At 41.9% G+C, this 25,000-nt stretch overlaps 4 protein-coding genes and 1 long non-coding RNA gene across 7 annotated transcripts in view; 3 read left to right on the forward strand and 2 right to left on the reverse strand.

Moving 5' to 3' along the window:
* lrrc75ba (leucine rich repeat containing 75Ba) overlaps positions 1-2,678 on the forward strand; it is a 16,162-nt gene extending 13,484 nt beyond the window's left edge. Inside the window, exon 5 of the mRNA XM_027140337.2 lies at positions 1-2,678. This exon is cut by the window's left edge and continues 640 nt beyond it. The gene's annotated coding sequence lies outside the window, so the exon portion shown is untranslated.
* A 105-nt stretch (positions 2,679-2,783) lies between these two features.
* On the forward strand, positions 2,784-16,070 carry LOC113638854. Its single transcript, XM_027140316.2, has 12 exons — positions 2,784-3,002; positions 3,121-3,167; positions 4,855-4,950; positions 6,833-6,922; positions 7,566-7,661; positions 9,404-9,499; positions 10,466-10,567; positions 10,748-10,846; positions 12,283-12,348; positions 12,602-13,005; positions 13,090-13,262; positions 14,654-16,070. Exons 3-12 carry the CDS (start codon positions 4,862-4,864, stop codon positions 14,996-14,998), a joined length of 1,560 nt encoding a protein of 519 aa, XP_026996117.2. The 5' UTR covers positions 2,784-3,002; positions 3,121-3,167; positions 4,855-4,861; the 3' UTR covers positions 14,999-16,070.
* A 235-nt stretch (positions 16,071-16,305) lies between these two features.
* On the reverse strand, positions 16,306-19,064 carry gpx8 (glutathione peroxidase 8 (putative)). Of its 2 annotated transcripts, none has more exons than XM_027140323.2 (3): positions 18,774-19,064; positions 17,090-17,225; positions 16,306-16,624 (listed from the first exon to the last, which is right to left on the reverse strand). In XM_027140323.2, exons 1-3 carry the CDS (start codon positions 18,978-18,980, stop codon positions 16,461-16,463), a joined length of 507 nt encoding a protein of 168 aa, XP_026996124.1. In that variant the 5' UTR covers positions 18,981-19,064; the 3' UTR covers positions 16,306-16,460. The 2 variants fall into 2 exon arrangements, with proteins under 2 accessions (XP_026996124.1, XP_026996123.1); XM_027140322.2 differs by having other exon boundaries at positions 17,090-17,351; positions 18,774-19,061.
* LOC113638858 lies at positions 18,908-19,719 on the forward strand. The gene is made up of 2 exons (XR_007144801.1): positions 18,908-19,046; positions 19,559-19,719. It is a non-coding gene; the product is annotated as an uncharacterized LOC113638858 (long non-coding RNA).
* anapc5 (anaphase promoting complex subunit 5) overlaps positions 19,473-25,000 on the reverse strand; it is an 11,480-nt gene continuing 5,952 nt past the window's right edge. For both annotated transcript variants that reach the window (XM_047822984.1, XM_047822985.1), the window contains 14 exons: positions 24,815-25,000; positions 24,598-24,658; positions 24,391-24,492; positions 23,680-23,870; positions 23,358-23,439; positions 23,188-23,280; positions 22,871-23,052; positions 22,256-22,391; positions 22,084-22,158; positions 21,605-21,726; positions 21,328-21,435; positions 21,084-21,231; positions 20,786-20,948; positions 19,473-20,637 (listed from right to left, as the gene is read on the reverse strand). The exon at positions 24,815-25,000 is cut by the window's right edge and continues 34 nt beyond it. In XM_047822984.1, the coding sequence (XP_047678940.1) occupies positions 20,426-20,637; positions 20,786-20,948; positions 21,084-21,231; positions 21,328-21,435; positions 21,605-21,726; positions 22,084-22,158; positions 22,256-22,391; positions 22,871-23,052; positions 23,188-23,280; positions 23,358-23,439; positions 23,680-23,870; positions 24,391-24,492; positions 24,598-24,658; positions 24,815-25,000 (1,861 nt within the window). In that variant the 3' untranslated portion in view covers positions 19,473-20,425. The remainder of the gene's footprint in view (positions 20,638-20,785; positions 20,949-21,083; positions 21,232-21,327; positions 21,436-21,604; positions 21,727-22,083; positions 22,159-22,255; positions 22,392-22,870; positions 23,053-23,187; positions 23,281-23,357; positions 23,440-23,679; positions 23,871-24,390; positions 24,493-24,597; positions 24,659-24,814) is intronic.

Here is a 25,000-nt window from a genome sequence, read left to right on the forward strand (position 1 = left end):
TAAATACTAATGAAAGTTCCAGAAAAATAAGTAATGGAAAAGCTTAGCATGATTAGCTGATTAACATCCTTACTGAACAAGGAGCCCAAATGTTTAGCTATGGTGGAGCACTGATATAGTGGAGCACTGTGTGTGTGTATGTGTGTGTGTGTGTGTGTTTGTGTGTGTGTGGTCAGATTTGGCACACACTGCCCCTGCCACACGTTGCCCCTAACATCGCAAACACCACTTTGTTCGTTTCTAATCTTCCAACAAAAGCCATGTAAGCAGCTCGACAAACCTGTCACATGAGCGCTGACAAAACTGCTACGTCAAGACTTTTCTCCTAAAACGTTCAGTCGTGGACGTCTGGTCATCACTTAGCAACACGTATCTCTGAATAATGCTAAATCACATAATATTACGACGTGTTCCTTTTTGTCAAGACTTTGCTAACACAGAGTGAATCCTGCTAACTATCTCTCTTAATACCTGTGTTGATTATTATAAATGTCATCTTTATGCTAATGTGTTACTTTCTCAGTTTAACATAATACATCATATTAACCCAAATAGCTCCAGGGCTAATTTTAGCATCAATGTATAAGGTATTAAAGCTCAATGTTAATTATAGCTTACTGAATGAAACGTGTGCGCATCAACATAACAACATAACATGCTAGCAGCTAGTCACTTCACTGACAAATCCTATCTGCCACTTCCTGTTTCTTGCTTTAAGATAATGCTTAAATAAGGAGTAATACTGGTAGCAATTAGGATTTCACTCACTTGGCTAAGACAAGAAGGGCTAGCATGCCTAGTGTGACTGGAGCTCCAGTTTCTGCTACTTCCTGTAGCCATTTCAACCCTTTAAAGTGGTTTTTTGCACATTTTTAGCCATTTATTGTGAAGGCTAATTTTATTTAATGTCAATGTGAAACACTGATATTGTATTAGTGTGTATCTAAAGCTGGTATATTTTCTTCCAATATGCACACACACACACACACACACACACACACACACACACACACACACACACACACACACACAGGGTTGTTTGGGAATAATCAGACTGTAAATGACAGCAGATCTGTAATATTACTGTGATGTAGTGTGTTGTCTTTCTACTGTGTGTATATATGTGTACTGCTGTGATGTTGTCTCAACATTGTGTGCGTCTGTGATTTGTCGTATTGTGTTAGTGTCATCTGCTGCTGAGTCTTATGTCCTCATGAAGCTTGAGACTCAATTCGTCCTCTCATAGGGATCAAAACACAACGATATTTAAAGATGCAAAAATAATTCTGCTTACTTAAATAAACTTAACTTAAATAAACGTCCCCAAACCTCGTCACTCAGACAGAGTCGATCTGAGCTTCTGCACTGACGCCGTTCACTCTTCATTCTAACTCTTGTGTACATTTGAGGTAAATGACAGATTAAAGGGACATCAGGGTTTGAGGTAAAGCAGGTGATTGAGGTAAAGTACTGAGGTAAACACAGACATGGAGGACTTGAGGATAATTGGACAGTGAAGTAAATCAGACACTAGGGACATATGATTTTTGGGGGGGGGATATTTATTTATTTATTTATTTATTTATTTATATAAACATTTATTTACACTAAGGATGTTAATAGCATTAGCTTGTTTAGCCTCAGCTGAGTCCATTTTAAACTTGCAGCCTTGTCTCTAAATATATCAACACTTTTGTGGGCTCATGAAAAACCTTTGTGTAATCTGTGACACACTCGAGCTGTAAATCACCTCAGTTCTGACTTTCCTGCTATGCTAATCATGTGCCGATAATCTGCTTTAATGTCATTTTTTACACACGTCATATAGTCAGTGTCGATACCTCACGATATTATCAATCCACTTGTATTCAGTTTATGAATATGGTGCCTTATTTCGGCTACGTTGTTTTTGTCCCGATGAAAATATACGTTGATTTGTGTAGATAGCATGAGAATAGTTAGCGGTCAGTGCTACATGATATTTATTCCCACATCAGATGTAAATGTTGATGTTTCACATAATAGAGTCTTGTTTCCACAATCGCTGTTTCTTTACATTGCCCATGTTTTTAGTACTTAAGGGCTAGGTCAGTCGTTATACTTGTTTTTAGCTAAAGAATGTGTTAGATTTCAGTGTTCATGATGCTCATGTGTCTGATCTTTGGAGTTTGTTCGTCGTGTGTCACATGTTCATTCAGCACACTAATCTAATGTTAGTCAAACACCTAACGTTATGTCTTTATTAATAAAAGTCACTTGTTTATAGACTACTTTGTTGTTCCCAAGACCTAAACTAGCTGAATGTTTGCTGAACAAAGTTAACACATGTAACTTGCTAGATAACGATAGTTAGCTAGCTAGTTATGCTAGTCTTTTTGTTTTATATCTAGCGAGCAGTCGTGTCTCTGTAGCACAAACGTAGCACACTTCAGAAAACAATATCGCGTCATGTCAGAAGTTGCACATCGGCCCCTTGTCAAGCTCGAGCACAGTGTGTTAATGTTCACGGCAGAATCGTTGTGTGTTATTAAAGCAAGTCGCTAACTGTGTTCTTGTTATCGTTTGTATAATGAGTCTTTGTGTCTGACTGGTGTTTGTTATTAAATTGTGATTTAAACAATAATTTATACGACTGTTACACAACAATTGAGTAATAAAATGACTGAATATTGAAATCATCTGAGAAAGTTTATTGTGTTGTAAAATGCACTTTATTCTATATTTAAATGAGAGGTTTAGTTTAGCTAGTTCTAATAACTTTAGAATAATATTTAATAACGTTTAAACAGTTTCAAAAACTTTGAATAAATCTAAACCCTGGAGCAAGACACTAAATCCTGAAGAGCTGCATTCCAGTGAAATCGGAATAGTGTAAAACACACACAACTCCTCCTCCACCTCCACCTCCACCTCCACCTCCTCCTGTTGTTCGCTTGTCACGCAACCAAAAGCTAAAGCCAACAAACAAACGCACCTGTTCACCTGAGAGCTACTAAAACACAGTAAGACTGATGTAATGTTATTATTCACACCAGAAAAGTGACATCTTAGATGGAGGTTTTGGAGTTACAAACTTTACTCAGTATCTCATTATCTTTTCTTCCTGCTTGACTTCTACAGGCCTGAGAGACGGAGGGTTCAGCTGTCATTGTTTTAAAGAGTCACAGGTAAGGGCATAAGATCAGAATATAAAGATATTCTAACAGAAAGATAGATTTAATGTTCAAATTAGAAGTTCAAATTATTTTCTGTATTTTTAGAGCAAGGAAATGAAACTCAGAGAGAGAGAGAGAGAGAGAGAGAGAGAGAGAGAGAGAGAGAGAGAGAGAGAGAGAGAGAGAGAGAGATATTCAGCACATTATTTACAGGTGGACCATAACACACCACCAGAAGTGCAGCCTTGAGGCTCTTCAAGTTCAGCTCTGGTCAGATTTAGGAAGAGTCCTGTGATCTCTGCTCTGGAATATTCTTGTGTTCAGTTACTGTACAGACGAGATCCACAAACTCTTCACGGAGACATTGCTGAAGTGGATTTACCAGGATTTCCAGTCTACAGAGCAGATCAAGCTCCTGATGTTTACAATAACCAAGATGGAGGAGGTGTGAACTTCTGTTTTAGTTAAACCAGGTGCACGACAGGTCTGTCTTATCAAAAACATGTTCTGTCATTATGGAGGTGATGTTTCTCTCACCCTGCGACTTTACTTGTGTTCTACTAACAGGAGTTTATTAATGATATCATGCTTGATATCCGAATGCATTGAAATTGGTGACAAAATGTATTGAGACGCAGAATATACAGAACTACAACAATGCCTCAGAGCCTCGGACTGGGAAGTGTTTAGATCAAGTCCTCACAGCATGGAGTTTACTGAACAACACAATCACTACATCAGCTCCTGTCAGGAAAACTACACTGAAATCGTTGCCTGCTTTGCAACATCAGACCATGGTTCAGTGCAGAACTCAGATGATGGTGCAGAAAAAAGAAGCTTTCAGACGTCAAGAAGCATTCCAGAAACACAGAAGACAAATTTGATGAAACAATCAAAAAACCCAAACAGCAATAAGCTGAATAAAACCTTCCTGATGAGTTCTCCTCAGACTAGAAGGTTCTTCAGACCATCACAAGCTACTAACTAAGCAGAAAACTGCTGGTCGTGACTGTGGTGCCCCTGGAAAGCTCCAGCACTCAGTTCAAACCCAAAGGAGAACTGGTCTTAAAGACCAATGACCAGTAGCCCTTCACCAACATATTTGAAAGACTGGTGATGGGATTTCTCAAATTCAGTACTCAGTATCTTCTCCCTGTGTCAGGACCTGTCGCCATGACAAACACCGCACTCCACCGAAACGTCTGCAGTTTAAACTCACCACTTTATTCAAGTATTATTAAATGTGTTGTATTTAAATGTGACGAACACAATGACGTGAGGTGACGTGAGGTGACGTGAGGTGACGTGAGGTGACGTGAGGTGACGTGAGGTGACGTGAGGTGACGTGAGGTGCCAGATTTCATTTTATTTTTTTAAAGTGCTTTTAATTAAGGACATTGTTGCAAAACTGATTTGCAATAATATAAAAGTTCAGAATAAAAATAGGTGCTTAGTGGTTAGCACGTTCGCCTCACACCTCCAGGGTCGGGGGTTCGATTCCCACCTCCACCTTGTGTGTGTGGAGTTTGCATGTTCTCCCCGTGCCTCGGGGGTTTCCTCCGGGTACTCCGGTTTCCTCCCCCGGTCCAAAGACATGCATGGTAGGTTGATTGGCATCTCTGGAAAATTTAGAGTAACTGGGGTTTATATGTTATTATACTGTTCCCAGTTTAACATACACACTTTTTACCCCCTACAGCACCACAATGTCCAGAGATGAGCCTGGAAGAAGGAGAGGCAGTTCACGCTCTATAGAACTAGTTACTACCTTCACAGGATCTAATGAGTCGGGAAGGTAAATGATCGAAATATTACTGACATAAACACAAACACCACCTCTTTACTGTCTACATTTATTTCACTAAGATAAAAAGTGAAGAAGGTCATTTTGTAGTATTACAAAGACATTCACCTCAAACCCACAACACACACCTAACACACACTTAACACACACCTTACAAACACACACCTAACACACACCTAACACACACCTTACAAACACACACCTAACACACACCTAACACACACCTTACAAACACACACCACACACACACCTAACACACACCTTACAAACACACACCTAACACACACCTAACACACACCTTACAAACACACACCACACACACACCTAACACACACCTTACAAACACACACCTAACACACACCTAACACACACCTTACAAACACACACCACACACACACCTAACACACACCTTACAAACACACACACACCTTACAAACACACACCACACACACACGTTACAAACACACACACGCCTTACAAACACACACCACACACACACCTAACACACACACCTTACAAACGCACACCTAACACACACCTTACAAACACACACCTAACACACACTTTAGAAACACACACCTAACACACACCTTACAAACACACACACACACCACACACACACGTTACAAACACACACCTAAGACACACCTTACAAACACAAACCTTACAGACACAAACCTAACACACACCTTACAAACACACACCTAACACACACACCTTACAAACACACAAACCACACACACACGTTACAAACACACACACACCTTACAAACACACACACCTAACACACACCTTACAAACACACACCTAACACACACCTAACACACACACATTACAAACACACACACACCTTACAAACACACACACCTAACACACACCTATCACACACACTCCACATGCAACTAACATACACACCCCACACACACCACACACACTCACCTTACAAACACACACACCTTACACACATACCCCACACACACCACACACACTCACCTTACAAGCACACACACACACACACGTTACACACACACCCCAAACACACTTAACAAACAGACACACCTTACACACATGCCTTACAAACACACACCCAAAACACACCTAACAAACACACCCCACACAAACACACCTTACAAACACATATTCCACATGCAAATAACACACACACTCCACACACACCACACACACTCAACTCACAAACACTCACACACCTAACACACACAACCCACACACACCTAACACACATGCTGTACACCCACCTCATAGACACACAGACACCAAACACACACACACACATCTACACACACAATGTTCCTGGTAGAACATACACACATTTTACCCTTAAACACACCCTGATGTCTACAGTAGATCTCAGCCTGGAACAAGGAGACCCAGTTCACAGGATCTAATAATCTCACAGTATTTACAGTCCGATCTACAGTCGTTATTCTGTCCGGCATGTATTTATGTATGTACTGGGAGTGTATAATAACTAGTTACAGGACAGAAAACCTTCATTTAATTCTGTCCTAAAGCATGTCACACTCCAGGTCCTGAGTAATGACGACAGGTAAAACTTTTATAACCCTCTAAAGTAGCACAATGACATTTATTCCCTTTATAACACAGTCATGTATATCTTATATATATATGTTACCACTGGAGACCGCTTTACTGAAAATGTCACCATAGCAACAGCGTTACAATTTGTTTACTATCAGACTCACTTATGTGAACGAACCGTTACCATAGAAACAATAAGGTCTTACTGTAATATAAATAAAAGACAAGACTAATAAAGTGCACGGTGGAGTTTTGTTGGTGTTTAGCGAGTGGCCTCTTTATTGTCTTTTCTGACTCGACTGTGTCTCTACAGAATGCCCCTAAGCCCGGGGTCTCCGAGCGCCCAGTCCCAGACCAGTGACAGCTCTTCTGTCTTTTATTCTGATGCTGAGGAATCCGGCAGGTAAATCAAACACAAGCGCTGAGGAGAAGAGAGAAATACTGAATAATAGTTATGTAATAAATGCAGTGTGTGTAACAGATGCAGTGTGTGTAATAGAGGCTGTGTGTGTAATAGACGCAGTGTGTGTAATAGATGCAGTGTGTGTGTAATAGACTCAGAGTGTGTGTAATAGATGCTGTGTGTGTAATAGACGCTGTGTGTGTGTGTGTAACAGATGCAGTGTGTGTAATAGACCCAGTGTGTGTAACAGACACAGTCTGTGTGTCATAAATGCAGTGTGTGTGTAATAGATGTTGTGTGTGTGTGTAACAGACGCAGTGTGTGTGTAATAGATCCAGAGTGTGTGTAATAGATGCTGTGTGTGCAACAGACCCATACTGTGTGTAATAGATGCAGTGTGTGTGTAACAGACCCAGAGTGTGTGTAATAGATGCTGTGTGTGTAACAGACCCAGAGTGTGTGTAATAGATGCAGTGTGTGTGTAACAGACCCAGAGTGTGTGTAATAGATGCAGTGTGTGTGTAATAGACACAGTGTGTGTGTAATAGACACAGTCTGTGTGTGATAAATGCATTTTGAGATCATGTGACTCTTTAATTACCCACAGACTTCATTCATCCTACACACTTTTTACCCCCTACAGCACCACAATGTCCAGAGATGAGCCTGGAAGAAGGAGAGGCAGTTCACGCTCTATAGAACTAGTTACTACCTTCACAGGATCTAATGAGTCGGGAAGGTAAATGATCGAAATATTACTGACATAAACACAAACACCACCTCTTTACTGTCTACAGCACAATTATAGATTAGATTACACATGTAAGTTGTGTGTGTAATAGATGCAGTGTGTGTGTGTGTGTGTGTGTGTGTGTGTGTGTGTGTAATAGATGTACTGTGTGTAATAGACGCAGTGTGTGTAATAGATGTAGTGTGTGTGTAATAGATGCAGTGTGTGTGTAATAGATGTAGTGTGTGTGTGTAATAGATGCAGTGTGTGTGTAATAGATGTAGTGTGTGTAATAGATGTAGTGTGTGTGTGTGTAATAGATGTAGTGTGTGTAATAGATGTAGTGTGTGTGTGTAATAGATGTACTGTGTGTAATAGATGTAGTGTGTGTGTAATAGATGCAGTGTGTGTGTAATAGACGCAGTGTGTGTAATAGATGTAGTGTGTGTGTGTGTAATAGATGCAGTGTGTGTGTAATAGATGTAGTGTGTGTGTGTAATAGATGTAGTGTGTGTGTAATAGATGCAGTGTGTGTGTAATAGACGCAGTGTGTGTAATAGATGTAGTGTGTGTGTGTGTAATAGATGCAGTGTGTGTGTAATAGACGCAGTGTGTGTAATAGATGTAGTGTGTGTGTAATAGATGTACTGTGTGTAATAGATGTAGTGTGTGTGTGTAATAGATGCAGTGTGTGTAATAGATGTAGTGTATGTGTGTAATAGATGTAGTGTGTGTGTGTGTGTAATAGATGTACTGTGTGTAATAGACGCAGTGTGTGTAATAGATGCAGTGTGTGTGTAATAGATGTACTGTGTGTAATAGATGTAGTGTATGTGTGTAATAGATGTAGTGTGTGTGTGTAATAGATGTACTGTGTGTAATAGACGCAGTGTGTGTAATAGATGTAGTGTGTGTGTGTGTAATAGATGCAGTGTGTGTGTAATAGATGCAGTGTGTGTGTAATAGATGTAGTGTGTGTGTAATAGATGTACTGTGTGTAATAGATGTAGTGTGTGTGTGTAATAGATGCAGTGTGTGTAATAGATGTAGTGTATGTGTGTAATAGATGTAGTGTGTGTGTGTGTGTAATAGATGTACTGTGTGTAATAGACGCAGTGTGTGTAATAGATGCAGTGTGTGTGTAATAGATGTACTGTGTGTAATAGATGTAGTGTATGTGTGTAATAGATGTAGTGTGTGTGTGTAATAGATGTACTGTGTGTAATAGACGCAGTGTGTGTAATAGATGTAGTGTGTGTGTGTAATAGATGTAGTGTGTGTGTAATAGATGCAGTGTGTGTGTAATAGATGCAGTGTGTGTAATAGATGTAGTGTGTGTGTAATAGATGCAGTGTGTGTGTAATAGATGCAGTGTGTGTAATAGACGCAGTGTGTGTGTGTGTAATAGATGCAGTGTGTGTGTGTAATAGATGCAGTGTGTGTAATAGACGCAGTGTGTGTGTGTGTAATAGATGTAGTGTGTGTAATAGACGCAGTGTGTGTAATAGACGCAGTGTGTGTGTAATAGATGCAGTGTGTGTGTGTAATAGATGCAGTGTGTGTGTGTGTAATAGATGCAGTGTGTGTGTAATAGACCCAGAGTGTGTGTAATAGATGCTGTGTGTGTGTGTAACAGACGCTGTGTGTGTGTAATAGACACAGTCTGTGTGTGATAAATGCATTTTGAGATCATATGACTCTTTAATTACCCACAGACTTCATTCATCCTACACACTTTTTACCCCCTACAGCACCACAATGTCCAGAGATGAGCCTGGAAGAAGGAGAGGCAGTTCACGCTCTATAGAACTAGTTACTACCTTCACAGGATCTAATGAGTCGGGAAGGTAAATGATCGAAATATTACTGACATAAACACAAACACCACCTCTTTACTGTCTACAGCACAATTATAGATTAGATTAGATTCAATGTTATTGTCATTACACATGTACAAGTTGTGTGTGTAATAGATGTAGTGTGTGTAATTGATGCAGTGTGTGTAATAGATGTAGTGTGTGTGTGTGTGTGTGTAATAGATGTAGTGTTTGTGCTAGACGCAGTGTGTGTAATAGATGTAGTGTGTGTAGTAGATTTAGAGTGTGTAGTAGATGTAGTGTGTGTAATAGATGTAGTGTGTGTAATAGATGTAGTGTGTGTAATTGATGTAGTGTGTGTAATAGATGTAGTGTGTGTAATAGATGTAGTGTGTGTAATAGATGTAGTGTGTGTAGTAGATTTAGAGTGTGTAGTAGATGTAGTGTGTGTAATAGATGTAGTGTGTGTAATAGATGTAGTGTGTGTAATTGATGTAGTGTGTGTAATAGATGTAGTGTGTGTAATAGATGTAGTGTGTGTAATAGATGTAGTGTGTGTAGTAGATTTAGAGTGTGTAGTAGATGTAGTGTGTGTAATAGATGTAGTGTGTGTAATTGATGCAGTGTGTGTAATAGATGTAGTGTGTGTAATTGATGTAGTGTGTGTAATAGATGTAGTGTGTGTAATTGATGCAGTGTGTGTAATAGATGTAGTGTGTGTAATTGATGTAGTGTGTGTAATAGATGTAGTGTTTGTGTGTAAGCTTGAGAACATGTGTAATTGATGTAGTGTGTGTAATAGATGTAGTGTGTGTAGTAGATGTAGTGTGTGTAATAGATGTAGTGTGTGTAGTAGATTTAGTGTGTGTAATTGATGCAGTGTTTGTGTGTAAGCTTGAGAACATCTGTAATTACACACAGGCTCCATTCATCTTATCGTGACTTCTGATAGAAATCTGGTTCCAGTTTAATGTGCACACTTTTTACCCCCTAAAGCACCACAATGTCCAGAAATCAGCATGAAGCAACAAGCAGAAGTAACACCGGGGCCAGTCCATGTGTCACGGATGCAGATGTTAAATATAATGATTTAGAAAGGTAAATCTTCTATACAGAGTATTTACAGTCTGATGTACGTTACATCATTTATTCATGTCTGTACTGAGCATGTTTAATAACTTACAGGACATGGTGAAATGTTGGAAAGTCTTTTTAATGTAGAATTAAATGCTTAGAAACTGGAGCTCTAGATAACTTTCATTTGTTTTTGCCCTACAGCTTGCCGTTCTACAGGTCCGGGTCTGTGAGGTCCACCTTGTCCTCTAAGAGCATTAGTTCTTTATGTTCAGTGCCTGAAATACTGGATGATGACATCAGGTAAAACTGAACAGATCGCAAACGTGTGTGGTGGTGAGATAATCTATGATAGAATTACTCTTAGTGTCCCTAAGTGACTTATTCCTCTTTAACTTATACTTTTTATCTACATAGTGTGTGTATATATACAGATAACACGAGTAAACACAACATGCAGTTTTTAAATGAAGGTTTTTATCATTAAGAGAAAACAAAATCCAATCCCACATGGCGCTGCGTGATAAAGACTTTGGAGCGGCTGAGTCAAAGTCCTGACCTGAATCCTACTGAGATGCTGTGGCAGGACCTTAAAAAGGTGGTTCATTCTTGAAAACCTTCCAATGTGGCTGAATAACAACAATTCTGTAAAGATGATTGGACCAAAATCCCCCCCCCCCCCCCCCCCAGCCTCAGCTGTAACAGACTCACTGTACATTATCACTAACACTCGATTGCAGTTCTTGCTGCTAAGGGGCGGACCGACCAGTTATTAGGTTTAGGGGCAAATACTTTTTCACACAGGGACATGTGGGTTTGGATTTTGTTTTTTCCTGAATAATAAAAACCTTCATTTAAAAACTGCATGTCGTGTTTAATTGTGTCATCTTTAATATCTCTAATATTTAAATTTGTTTGATGATCTAAGACAAACATGCAAAAATAAAAAATCAGGAAGGGTGCCAACACTTTTTCACACTGACTGATAAGGAACTAACCAGGAAAAAAGAAACTAATCTTAAACTAAACTTAAATTAAACTTAAACTTTCAAAATACCAACCAAAACATCTCAGCATTTCCAGTTCAGTAGTCAAGAGAACAGGTGGAGCTCCTGATTATTTGTGTTTCTGTCGGTGATGTGCGGATAAAAACAGACCCAATAAACTGATTTATTACCTAAAAATCACAAAACAGGGACAAGGACACGACACAACACGACAGGCTACATGACAAACGCGGCACGGCTAAATACACACGACAATTAACACATGAGGAACCGGTGTGCAGAGGCGGGAGGAATAAACAAGGGCGAGGCAGACACGAGACACAGAACATAAACAAAAGCACATGGCCTAAAGTCCAGGCTGGATCCTGACGGTGTCCTTCTAATGGACACAGGCTTAGCATCTACAACAAGGTGCAATCAATAATAGCTTGTAATGTTTAGCATTAATATTCCTCTAAACAGTTTTGTCCCTACAGAATTTCCAGCTTCACCTCTGACTGTTACAAAGAGCTGATACTGGAGGCTCCTTCACCGCATCATACACAAACTTCACTTTGTTTCACCATAGCAACAGTTAAAATCTGTTCATCAGTAGATCGCATACTGTTCCGTTCCCTGTGAATTAGCTGTTACTATAGAAACGGTAACAAATAAAGTGCATTGTGGATCTTTGCTGGTGTTTAGCGAGTGACCTCTTTATTCTCTTTCATGACTTAACGGTTTCTTCCACAGAATGTTCCTCAGGCCGGAGTCTCCGGGCGCCCAGTCCCAACCGAGTGAGAGCTCTTCTGTTAGCAGGTAAATCAAACAAAATCATTTAGTGAAACAATAAAATACCGATTGACACTGTGGTGTGATGAAGCCGAGTTAGCGTGACCACGCTGAGGTGTAGATTCATGTCATGTTTACATACTGTTTATTAACCTGCTAAATTCCCACTACACTTTCCAGCCTCGTACTTAATACTAGTTTATGTTGCAGTGGGTCAGGTGGGTTTAACCCAATGTAATTCATCACTCTTTCTCTACTTTTATGCTTTCTTGGTGAACAGAGACTCAGGGATCTCTCACTCAACAGACTTCAGCCGCTTATCCATCTGTAGGGCAGAGGACCTCAGCGAAGAGCCTCCTCAGTCCGCCGGACTGGATGATGTGGCCTGTGACTTTTGCACAGAAAAGAAAAATAAAGCCTGGAAGTCGTGTTTGATTTGCCTTCGTTCGTTCTGCGAAAGACATGTGAGGGATCACTACAGATACAAAGAGCTGGAAGAACACCAGCTCGTGGAAGCGGCCGCAGATCTGAATGTATATAATAAGTTGGCTGAGCTGAAGCAAAACATCAGGAACCTGAGTGAAGAGAACCGAGCGCTGAGAGAGAAACTAAACTCCTTGGAACAAAGCAGCAGCACACCGAGACTTCCTGCTTATATCTGTAAAGGAAAAATCCCCACAGCAGGTGAGAGGGAAATGATCACATACTGTTTACATACAGAGAGAAAATTACTATACATGAGTAAAGAAGGACTTTCTCTCCTCTCAGCCAACGTAGTTTTGGATCCTGAGACGGCTCACCGCTCACTCATCCTCTCCCCCAACGGTAAACAAGTGAGAATGGGCCAAAAAAATAAAGTCAAGCCTGGGCCTCAAAGGTTCGACAGGTGGGAGTGTGTTCTCGCTAAAAACGGCTTCAGCTCAGGACGACATTACTGGCAGGTACGTGTACATACCTGCAGTCAATTACAACAGTTCCCTATCACTGATCACCACTGTACCTGCCGTCCAATCACTGATCACCACTGTACCTGATGTCCAATCACTGATCACCACTGTACCTGACGTCCAGATCACTGATCACCACTGTACTTGACGTCCAATCACTGATCACCACTGTACCTGACGTCCAATCACTGATCACCACTGTACCTGACGTCCAATCACTGATCACCACTGTACCTGACGTCCAATCACTGATCACCACTGTACCTGATGACCAATCACTGATCACCACTGTACCTGACGACCAATCACTGATGACCACTGTACCTGACGACCAATCACTGCTCACCACTGTACCTGACGACCAATCACTGATGACCACTGTACCTGATGACCAATCACCACTGTACCTGACGTCCAGATCACTGATCACCACTGTACTTGACGTCCAATCACTGATCACCACTGTACCTGACGTCCAATCACTGATCACCACTGTACCTGACGTCCAATCACTGATCACCACTGTACCTGACGACCGATCACTGCTCACCACTGTACCTGACGTCCAATCACTGATCACCACTGTACCTGACGACCGATCACTGCTCACCACTGTACCTGACGTCCAATCACTGATCACCACTGTACCTGACAACCGATCACTGATCACCACTGTACCTGACGTCCAATGACTGATCACCACTGTACCTGAAGACCAATCACTGATCACCACTGTACCTGACGTCCAATCACTGATCACCACTGTACCTGACGTCCAATCACTGATCACCACTGTACCTGACGTCCAATCACTGATCACCACTGTATAACTGCACACAGATTGTGCAGTTATCCCTTTGTTTATCATATGCAGTAAATTGTGTACGTTTCCTCTGTGATAAAACTCTCACAGGCAGAGGTTTTTATCTGTGTTTTAGCTGAGACATGGCATTTAGTGTTTGGGGTGAAACACAATGACATAAAATACATAAAGAGTGAGCATTATTCTGGAGGTGTTTGGTATGTGGTGTTGAGTCACACAATACAAAACTGAATACTTTTGTGGAAACAAAACAGTAATGAGTCAAGCTGTGATCTTCTCAGAGGAGGCTGAAAAACACTGATCCATGCAAAACGTCACCCAGGAGCGTGTAATATAGAAAATGACCCCAGAACCCCAGGAACCCCACCTTGCTTGTAGGGCAAGTTGCGTGCATTAGCTGCATTACCTTGAGAGGAGTTTGAAAAGCAGTGTTGCTCCTTAGTCTTTTCCAGGCTGTAAAATGGTTATTTAGAGTAAAACATATTGTCAAACATAAATCGTGCTGCAGCCTACGATCAGGTTTGCATGCTATAACACTATAATATCTGATCACATCTTGCAGGTGGAGGTGAATAAAGAGTTCACGATCGGCGTGACGAAGAGTTCGGCACAGAGGAATAGTCGTTTCACCTTCGCTCCCCTTCAGGGTTACTGGTGCATCTTCCACTTCTGGCTCTCCTTCTCGGCCCTGGAAGATCCCGTGGTGCGACTTCCCATGAGCTCTGTGCCCCAAGTGTTAGGCGTGTGTGTGGACGTGGACGAAAAGTGGGTGACGTTTTACAACGCCGTGACCAAAGAGAAAATCTACACCTTCAAAAACATGAAGCTGGCACCTGGAGATGAGGTCTACCCCATCTTCCGCACAGTGGAGAAAAGCATGGACCTTCAGATTAACACTGTGGTCTGAACACAGATGGAAAGCTTCATCCTGCTGTAAGTAGCTGTAGTTAATTTGAGGTCCTGTAGTGAGCACTCACGTTGAGAAACATCTGCTTAGGTTTTATTAAAATGAAACACTTGCTCTTCATTATAAGATTATAAACACTCAAATTTTAAATGCTTTCATTGGGTTATACATCTACCATGAGGTGGTGGAGACAAGATTTCCTTCAGGTTGTCCTTTTGTTCATTCCACTGAGATCATCACGAGCAGCAGAAGAACTGATTCCACTGTGGAATCGATCCAGACAGGCTGAAGGTCACAGCAAGGGCAGATGTTGAACTGTGATCATGTGATATTTTCCTTATGACTAGTAGTGAAGGAGTTTCTGCCTGAACTTGTGATGAGCTTTTTTTCAGCTGGTGAAATGGATATTTAGTTCCTCTTTTTTTCTAATTCAATGTAGATAGTGTTTGGTTTTTATATTAACTGAGCAAGATGTTGGTGCACTCACACTTTTACTGAACTGGTCTCTCTGGTAGCTCCACCCCTGGGAGCTGAGCTCTTCTGACACTGTGCTATGTGGGATGGGTCTGTAGAGGGTTCCACAGAGCTTCTGTCATGACCCTGTGATCCTGGTGGGTGTGAGAGACAGGAGCAGGTTCTCCAGGAGGAACAGAGTTACGACGTGAAATGATGAAGAATTTCTGAATAGTTTTAGAAACACTGCCATAGAGCCAAACAAACACGACTCACTGTTAGTCCTGTGTCCTGTCACTTTCCTTTAAATCTGAGCTAATAAATGTTTTAAAGAGAGAAGCAGCAGATATCTGCAGTGACCACAAGATGTTACTGACTAATGTTTGAATCTGTAGGTGACTAGAAATTATTATTATTAGTATTATTACATCATCTCAGAGTTCCATTTTAAGAAACTCTCCATAAGTGTGTGTGCTGCTAATTTAACACGGGGAAACACAATAAACACAGTAATAAACACAAAAACACACACTTTATTCACAATTTTTAGATCAGTGAGTTCGGCTGTTTGAGCAATTTCTCTCATGTAAACTTTGTTGGACCTTTAATATCTATTTCATAAATATGTTATTACATTGACACATTCTAATATTTTTAATGCATTTTTTTATTAATAAAAAGAAATCTTTTATCAGATTGTTTGTGCGTTCATTAAAAGTTGGGATGAAACACAAACAAACAGAAATTGCATTAATTATGTTACATTTACAACGATTTGTGATCGGTCACTGCCAATGTCCTGAGATTTCACACTTTACTCATCACAAATTCACCTTTTAAACACACACACACACACACACACACACACACACACACACACACACACACACACACACACACACACACACACACACTCCTAAACCACACGTAGAGTTGTCCGTTCTCTTCCAGCTCCACACTGAGGCGTCGTTTCTCTCTGAATTTTTCCACCTCACATACAGAATCACTCTCAGAGCTCATGTCTCTTTTTCAGTATAATTTCTCGCACCAGAGCAGTCGCTTCCTTCCTGATTTCTTCCATCGGTTCCTCCGGCTTCCACACCCGCAGAACCTGACCCTCAGCGCTCACCAGAAACTTCCAGAAGTTCCACTTTGGTATTTGTTGAACTGAATCTGTGCATCAGTCACAGTGTGGAAATATCACAAGCAACACAACATTAAAGCATTAAAGTAGATTGGATTAAAGGACACACCGAGGACGCAACATCGTGCGTCACCTTAAAAAAATACGCAGAAATGTACACTTTCTTCACAGACGACAGTTAACGACACCTCAGGGTTAATCACTGCATCCTGGTCACATTTCATTTAAACAATGATTTCAACAGCCAATGAATAAATTCTTTTGCTTATGTTCCTTCATTCACAATAACAACATTCAAATACAGGAAAAAGTCATTATTTATAATTGTTGCCATTGTTACATTCCTAAATGAACCTGAACTCAAACTACTAAACACGTATTAAGGAGCACTGAAACATAATCTGTACAAATGAAGCACTAATCATGCCCACAGGCTGTCAGTGTATTTCAGCTTCTTCAGGTTGTGTCTGTGAGTGTGTTTTTGTGGTAGATACCTGTGAGGAACCTAAAGGCCGGCTCCACCTCTGACCCCATGATTTTTATCATGTTGAAGAAGGGGAAAGTGACGGCGTAGTTGGATCTCGCAAAGGCCTCCGCATCTCGACCCGTCCCCGGTTCTGTGTCTCCGTACTGCGCACACGGGAAAGCCAACACGGTGAAGTGAGTCGAGCCGAGAGCCCGGTGCAGCTCCTGCAGCTCTCTGTAATTCTGCTCAGTCTGTTCGCTGTGACTCGCCACATTTACAACCAGAGACACCTGAAACCACAGCACCCAGATAAACACTGAGTCCTGCACTCTGACTGGTGGTCAGGTGTTAAATAATTATCTAGAACTACTCAGGTTTATATTAATGCACTCTGACTCATTTCTATAGCAATAGTGGAAGATTAAAAACCTGTGTAATCATGTGACTTTAATGGAAGGAGTCTCCAGTGTCAGTGGATTATAACGGCAGGAGGTAAAGCTTACCATCTTCAGGACAAGCTTACACTTTCTCAATAATAAACACTGTTTAGTCCGAGACATTCCGAGAGACATAAACCTGCTGTAGTGGAAGTGAAAACAGGAAGTGACTTATAACATATAACATTAAAAGCTAAAGCACATACGGATAAAATATATGTTTTTGTTCATTTTAATAAATAAAAATTGAAATGATTTGCAATTTAAGGACTGAATTTTTTGGGGATGTGAAGTTTTATCTTTAAATGATGAATTATAATGAACTGTTGTGTACAGTGTGTGTTATTATTATATATTATTATTACATTATAACAACAACATTAATAAACACAGATGTGAGTAACAACACATTTTATATATTCACATATTTATTAAAACAGAGACGTTTTAACCCTTTTAGTGTCATCAATTTTTAATTTCTCAACATTTATGTTTTGTCATTTTAATACTTTATAATACATCAAACGATGAATTCATTACGTTTCCCACCCGTATTCAGACAAATCACGTCTGCTTCTATCTCATTGGCTAACAGGTCACACGTGCTTATTAATAACCTATCAGAGAGCAGAATACGAGTTACCACAGGAGGCGGCTTGCTACATGCTAATACACGTCTCCTCTCCTGCTGTTATACAGGATTGGTGACAAACAAATGGCGATATAACAAATAAAAAAAAACACTATTTCGACTAAGATTCACGAAGTAAAGTTTAAATGAAACACTTGGCTTTTTGCAATCGGTGTGTGAGAAGAATGACACAATTATAAACGAGTCTTTTTAAATGACTCAACAGAATGATTCGGATAAATTGATTTGTGAGAACTGCTAAACAATTAGCCGCAATGTCGACTTTCTGTTGCTATTTTAACATTAGGCCAAAAAAAGGTAGTTTTTTATCGAATATCCAGAATTAAAGTTAATATCCAGTATTAAAGTTAATATCCAGTACTACAGTAAATATCTGCATGCTGCTTGTTGTGTTGACTGAATCGGATCAGTAAAGTGATTCACATAGACTCATGTAGAGAAGTTGACTTCGTGGCTGTATTGAGTGCTGCAGGAGTGTGTGTGTGTGTGTGTGTGTGTGTGTGTGTGTGTGTGTGGTGTGTAAACGCTTTTAATCACAATTAAAAGCGGAAAAAAAACCTCGAGTACTAAGATGAAATATAGCGAAATAAACTACAATAAAACCGTTGGTATGTGAAACTTACTTTTCCCCGATATTTGTCCAGTGACACGCTTCTCCCCTTCGTGTCTGTCACGTGGAAAGAGTAAAAACTCGCGTGTTTGCGGTTCCTGGAGATTTTTGCATGCAGGAGATAAAGCGAGGAGATGCAGAGAGTCACAGTGATGATGAGGGACATGAGCCGAGGTCTGGAGCTGGAAGCTTTAGATGGATAACCTCCCAGAGCCTCCATGTTGAGGACTGATGAAGATGGAGGAGGTGGAGATGTGTGGAGGAGGTGGAGATGAAGATGGAGGAGGTGGACACCAGGACTCACATTACACCACATAAAAGAACAGACTTTAGGGTTTACAGCCACGTGGAGACACAATACAGCATCTTTATTCTCAAGCCCTGATTTAGTTCACTATTTTATATAACACTTTATTTACACACTTACTGTGATGTTTCTAACTTTCCCTGTATTTAGCTTTACAATAATCTTTATTTGCATTTGTTATATTTATATATGTTACATTCCATAAAATTGACTTAACTACATAATATTTTACTTTTTCTAACATTTTAGTTGAAATGTTAAATTTTCACTGTAATTTTTAAACACTATATTATTTCTTATTTTGTCATCACTAGTATTTTCTTTCTGGGATAAAATGGCTTCTCATAAATACATGAGAGATAAAAATGGGATAAAAATCTCGTTTTGTAGTAAAATGTTCTGATGTAGATTAGATTAACGTTTATTGTCACAGGCACTGTGAGGAAAACAAGTTTCTTTGTACAATGAAATTCTTTCTTTACTGTCCACAGTGAACGTCAAGACATGTACAACACATCTGCCTCAGGGGGGCGCCATGTGCAGGTATTCACACAAATTAAACAATGCATTTATCATGACAGACTTCTGGTAAGTGGGTGTGGTCTGGACAGGGGTGTGTATTAGACCCGGTGAGTGGGTGTGACCTGCACAGGGGTGTGTATCAGAGGTGGTGAGTGGGCGTGGTCAGGGCAGGGGTGTGTATTAGAGGTGATGAGTGGGTGTGGTTTGGGCAGGGGTGTGTATTACAGGTGATGAGTGGGTGTGGTCTGGGCAGGGGTGTGTATTAGAGGTGATGAGTGGGTGTGGTCTGGGTAGGGGTATGTATTAGAGGTGATGAGTGGGTGTGGTCTGGGCAGGGGTGTGTATTAGAGGTGGTGAGTGGGTGTGGTCTGGGCAGGGGTGTGTATTAGAGGTGATGAGTGGGTGTGGTCTGGGCAGGGGTGTGTATTAGAGGTGATGAGTGGGTGTGGTCTGGGCAGGGGTGTGTATTAGAGGTGATGAGTGGGTGTGGTTTGGGCAGGGGTGTGTATTAGAGGTGATGAGTGGGTGTGGTTTGGGCAGGGGTGTGTATTAGAGGTGATGAGTGGGTGTGGTCTGGGCAGGGGTGTGTATTAGAGGTGGTGAGTGGGTGTGGTCTGGGCAGGGGTGTGTATTAGAGGTGATGAGTGGGTGTGGTTTGGGCAGGGGTGTGTATTAGAGGTGATGAGTGGGTGTGGTCTGGGCAGGGGTGTGTATTAGAGGTGATGAGTGGGTGTGGTCTGGGCAGGGGTGTGTATTAGAGGTGATGAGTGGGTGTGGTCTGGGCAGGGGTGTGTATTAGAGGTGATGAGTGGGCGTGATCTGGGCAGGGGTGTGTATTAGAGGTGGTGGGTGGGCGTGGCTGGGGCATGCAGTAGCTCCTGGTTCAGCATGCGGAACATTAGTGAACACTTGTTGCGTTCGGCCGAGTTTCCCAGCGTGTGGTGTAGCAGAGACTGCAGGTAATAAACATCACGCAGACGCTGCTTACAGTCCAGCTGAGAGAAATAAAACCCAGCCTCATCCAGAGTGTGTAGTGCTGACTCTACAGCTAGACACACACACACACACACACACACACAATTAATAAAGTGCCATTTTAAATTCTTAAAGTTGTCATTTAAACATGAGTCAGTTCAATTAATAAAAGCAAAAGGAAACACACATACACATACACACACACACACACACACACACACCAGTCAGTCGGTGTTCCCATGAAGCAGATGCACTCAGGGCCACCTGACACCGTGCCATCAGCAGCAGAGCTTTAGCTTTATCCATCAGGGCACCGTGGGCTAACACACACTCCAACACACTACACACCAGCAGAAGAGCCTGCTCCGGGATCCCCATCATAAGCTACACACACACACACACACACACACACACACACACACACACACACAGAGAGAATTCAGCATTATTAAAACACCACCACATGAATCTCTTTATTACAGATTTGTAATAAATACACAGTGTGTTTTGTGTATGTACCTGTGTGTAGGCGAGGTGCAGTACAGTTTTACACTCAAGTCTCTGCAGGTTGTGTTGGCGTGTGAGTGCTAAAGCCTTTAGCAGGAGTGGGAGAGCAGCCGAATATCCACAGGAGTCCCAGTGCAGCTCTGCTGTGGCTAACATGACCCTGTAAAACACACATTATATTTATATTACACACACACACACACTTACATTACATAAACATATACACATTATATAGTGCACACACATACACACACACCTGATGATCATCTCTGTGTTCTTGTTTTTCTCACACAGCTGCTGTAGACGCTGCAGGACTTTGGAAGCTTCTGATGTCCGATTTAAAGCCTTTAACAGTTGAGCTTTCCTGTCCACACACACACACACACACACACACACACACACGTAGCAATAGTGTGAATATTGTGTTCATGTTAGCACAGTGTGCCTTGATGATCAATCATGTTTCAATCATGTGACTTGTGTGACATCACTTCCTGTTGATGTCTGAGGTGGTCTGACACGAGATCCGTTACCTGTAGAGCCCCTCGGTGCAGTTCAGGGCAGCGATTGCGGTGGCATGAGGCTCAGCCATGTGATATTTCCCATCATTCATTGCTTTCTCAAACTGAATGTTCAGGTCACACAGCATCCAGTTCTACAAACACACAGAACATGTCAACTCCTTCTGAGGAAGCCAAGTGGGCGGGGCTGTAAGAGTTTATGCAAATGAGAGGTGGGGACAGTGAGACTGTGGGGGCAGAGAGAGGCTTAATTTCCCCATCGCACTGTAACAACGAGACCCCACCCCTGTAACACTCTGACCAATCAGAACTGCCTCGGTCACTTAGCCTAGTTATGTAGCTAGCTCCAAGCGACTGTGTTAGTCAGCTAGCTAGTTAGCATTGTAACTTAGTCAAACTTAGTCAAATATTGTTAGCTTCAGCACGCAGAACGTTGACTAGCTAGAGAGATGCTAACGTTCAGACATCAGGTCTGAGTGATAAGGCGTCACCTTAGCATGCTGAGTGTGAGGAGGAAACTGCCGCTTCAGGTGTTTGATGATGTCGTTGGCCGCAGCGTACAGACCCTGCACACGGAAAAACACGTCACACACTATGTAAAGTTAGAACATAACAAAGTGTGTAAGGGTTTAGCTGTGTGTACTGCTGTGGTCAGAGGTGAACCTGATCAGCATGGAGTTGTGCCAGGTGACACAGTGCGATGGTGAAGGGCTCAGTGTTGTTCTGCTGAACGCCAAAATTCACCGGCTCTAAACTGTTCATGTTCAACAGGAGCTGAGACTGCTGTACAGACATCAAACTGAGACACACACACACACACACACACACACACACACACACGAGTTTTAGGAAACAGCTGAAATAGTCAAACCAAATATTACACACAGCACAATGAAGGAGAGTCTTTGACCATGTCTCACTCTGCTCTGTCCCGTCTCACTGAGCTCTGTCTCATCTCATGCTGCTCTGTCCCGTCCCGTCTCACTGAGCTCTGTCCCGTCCCGTCTCACTGAGCTCTGTCCCGTCTCACTGAGCTCTGTCCCGTCCCGTCTCACTGAGCTCTGTCCCGTACCGTCTCACTGAGCTCTGTCCCGTCCCGTCTCACTGAGCTCTGTCCCGTACCGTCTCACTGAGCTCTGTCCCGTACCGTCTCACTGAGCTCTGTCCCGTACCGTCTCACTGAGCTCTGTCCCGTCCCGTCTCACTGAGCTCTGTCTGCTGTCCTGTCTCATTATGCTCTGAGCTGTCTCACTGCATTTTGTCCTGTCTGTCTCTCACCTCTTGCCATACATGCTCCACAGGGAGGCGCTCTGAGCCAGACTAATCTCAATCAGCTCGTTCAGACTGTGTTTCCACAGCAGCACTGCGGTCTGACGCTGAGCATCAAGCAGCTGAGGGGCCGAGAAACCTTGCAGCGCCCCCCGCTGGACCAGAGACTGCACACCCAGACACGCTAAATACTACACACACACACACACACACACACACACAATAATCAGCATCCTGCCCTGTGTTGTTGTTGTCCATGTCATATTGTGGTCTAGTAGTAGTAATAATAATAATAATAATAATAATAATAATAATAATAATCTCACGGTTAAACAGAAATAAGCAGCCATTTTAACAGAGTCTTCAGTCAGAACTGCACTGTCACATCCCCTCATCTGCTCCAATGTGTACAGCCAACTCTACAGAGAGACAGACAATTAAAGGCAGGAAACAATAGTATGCGTGTGTGTGTGTGTGTGTGTGTGTGTGTCTGTACCAGACAGTGCTGTAGGCAGACATGGTCATTTGCTTCCTGAGCAATTCTGATGGCCTCCTGAAGAGCAAGATCTGCCTGCTGACTTTAACACACACACACACACACACACACACACACACACACACACACACACACACACACACAATTATTCTAAAGAACTAAAGAATAATGGAGTAATTCTACACATGTGTATGTACGTGTGTATATGTGTGTGTGTGTGTGTATATGTGTGTGTGTGTATATGTGTGTGTGTGTGTGTGTGTGTGTGTGTGTGTGTGTGTGTGTGTGTGTGTGTGTGTGTATATGTGTGTGTGCTGCTCACTAATGGTTGAAGCGACAGTGCAGGGTTGCCAAGTTGAGGACGGCGTAACGAAGGCTGCGTCCGAATCCCTCGTCTCCGTTACTCTTCCCCTCGGCACCAGACAGGACAAGACGATCAAAGTAGTGCAGCAGAGTGTGAGTGGAGGTGAACACATCCTGAACACGTACACTGTTCAGATAACTCACATAGTGCTGAGAGAGAGACATGAAGGTGGTGTTTAAATCTACATGACAAAGACATCACACAACACACTCACGTTCATGTGGTTGCCATGAGAACAGACTAATGATTCACATTGTTAGAGATTTACCTTCTGGTTTGTCTTACAGTAAAGCACAGCTAACAGCTAACACTAACACAGCTAACACTAACACAGCTAACACTAACACAGCTAACACTAACACAGCTAACACTAACACAGCTAACACTAACACAGCTAACACTAACACACAGCTAACACTAACACAGCTAACACTAACACACAACTAACACTAACACACAGCTAACACTAACACACAGCTAACAATAAAGACAGACAATTTGTGTGAAGCCCAGCAGTATGTGTGAGTGTGTGTGTGTGTGTGTATCTGTGTGTCCGTGTGTGTGTGTGTCTGTCCGTGTGTATATATGTGTGTGTGTGTGAGAGTGTGAGAGAGAGAGAGAGAGAGAGAGAGAGAGAGAATCCTCTGATGAACAAAGAACTTTACTCACCGCTTCAGCGAAGTCAGGGTTAAACTTCAGGATGTTGTTCAGTTCATCCTGCAGTTCAGCTGGACTCAAGGCTTTGTTCTCATCATTTTTCAACATATACGCCTTGACACACACACACACACACACCTGTTAACTACATTAATCACAAACACAGATGTGTGTGCGTGTGTGTGTGTGTGTGGGTGTGTGTGTGGGTTGATGACCAACCTGTCGTGCAAGAAAATACTCTGCCTGTTTCTGAGAGAAAGGACCACGACTCTCAGCACACCTACACACACACACACACACACACACACACACACACACAGTTGATGTTTGCTGTATTTTACAATATTCCCTACCCAAAATTAAATTTTGTTCACACACAGGTATGCATACACAAATACACACACACAGGTACACAAACACAAATACACACACACACCAAAGCTCTGATTGGTGCAGAGCATGCGTGTCTGTCTCGTTTTTTTCTGTGATGTCAGTGGGCGTGTCCTCATTAGCATTCAGCTCCATGTCCACGTTAGCAAGGTCATGTTGGCGTCGTTGCCCATGGCGACAGTACTGCTGCAGGGCCTTGTAGAGTTTATACACCTGACTGAAGGACAGTTTA

The sequence above is a fragment of the Tachysurus fulvidraco genome, chromosome 14 (genome assembly GCF_022655615.1).
Source record: "Tachysurus fulvidraco isolate hzauxx_2018 chromosome 14, HZAU_PFXX_2.0, whole genome shotgun sequence".
NCBI lineage: Eukaryota > Metazoa > Chordata > Actinopteri > Siluriformes > Bagridae > Tachysurus > Tachysurus fulvidraco.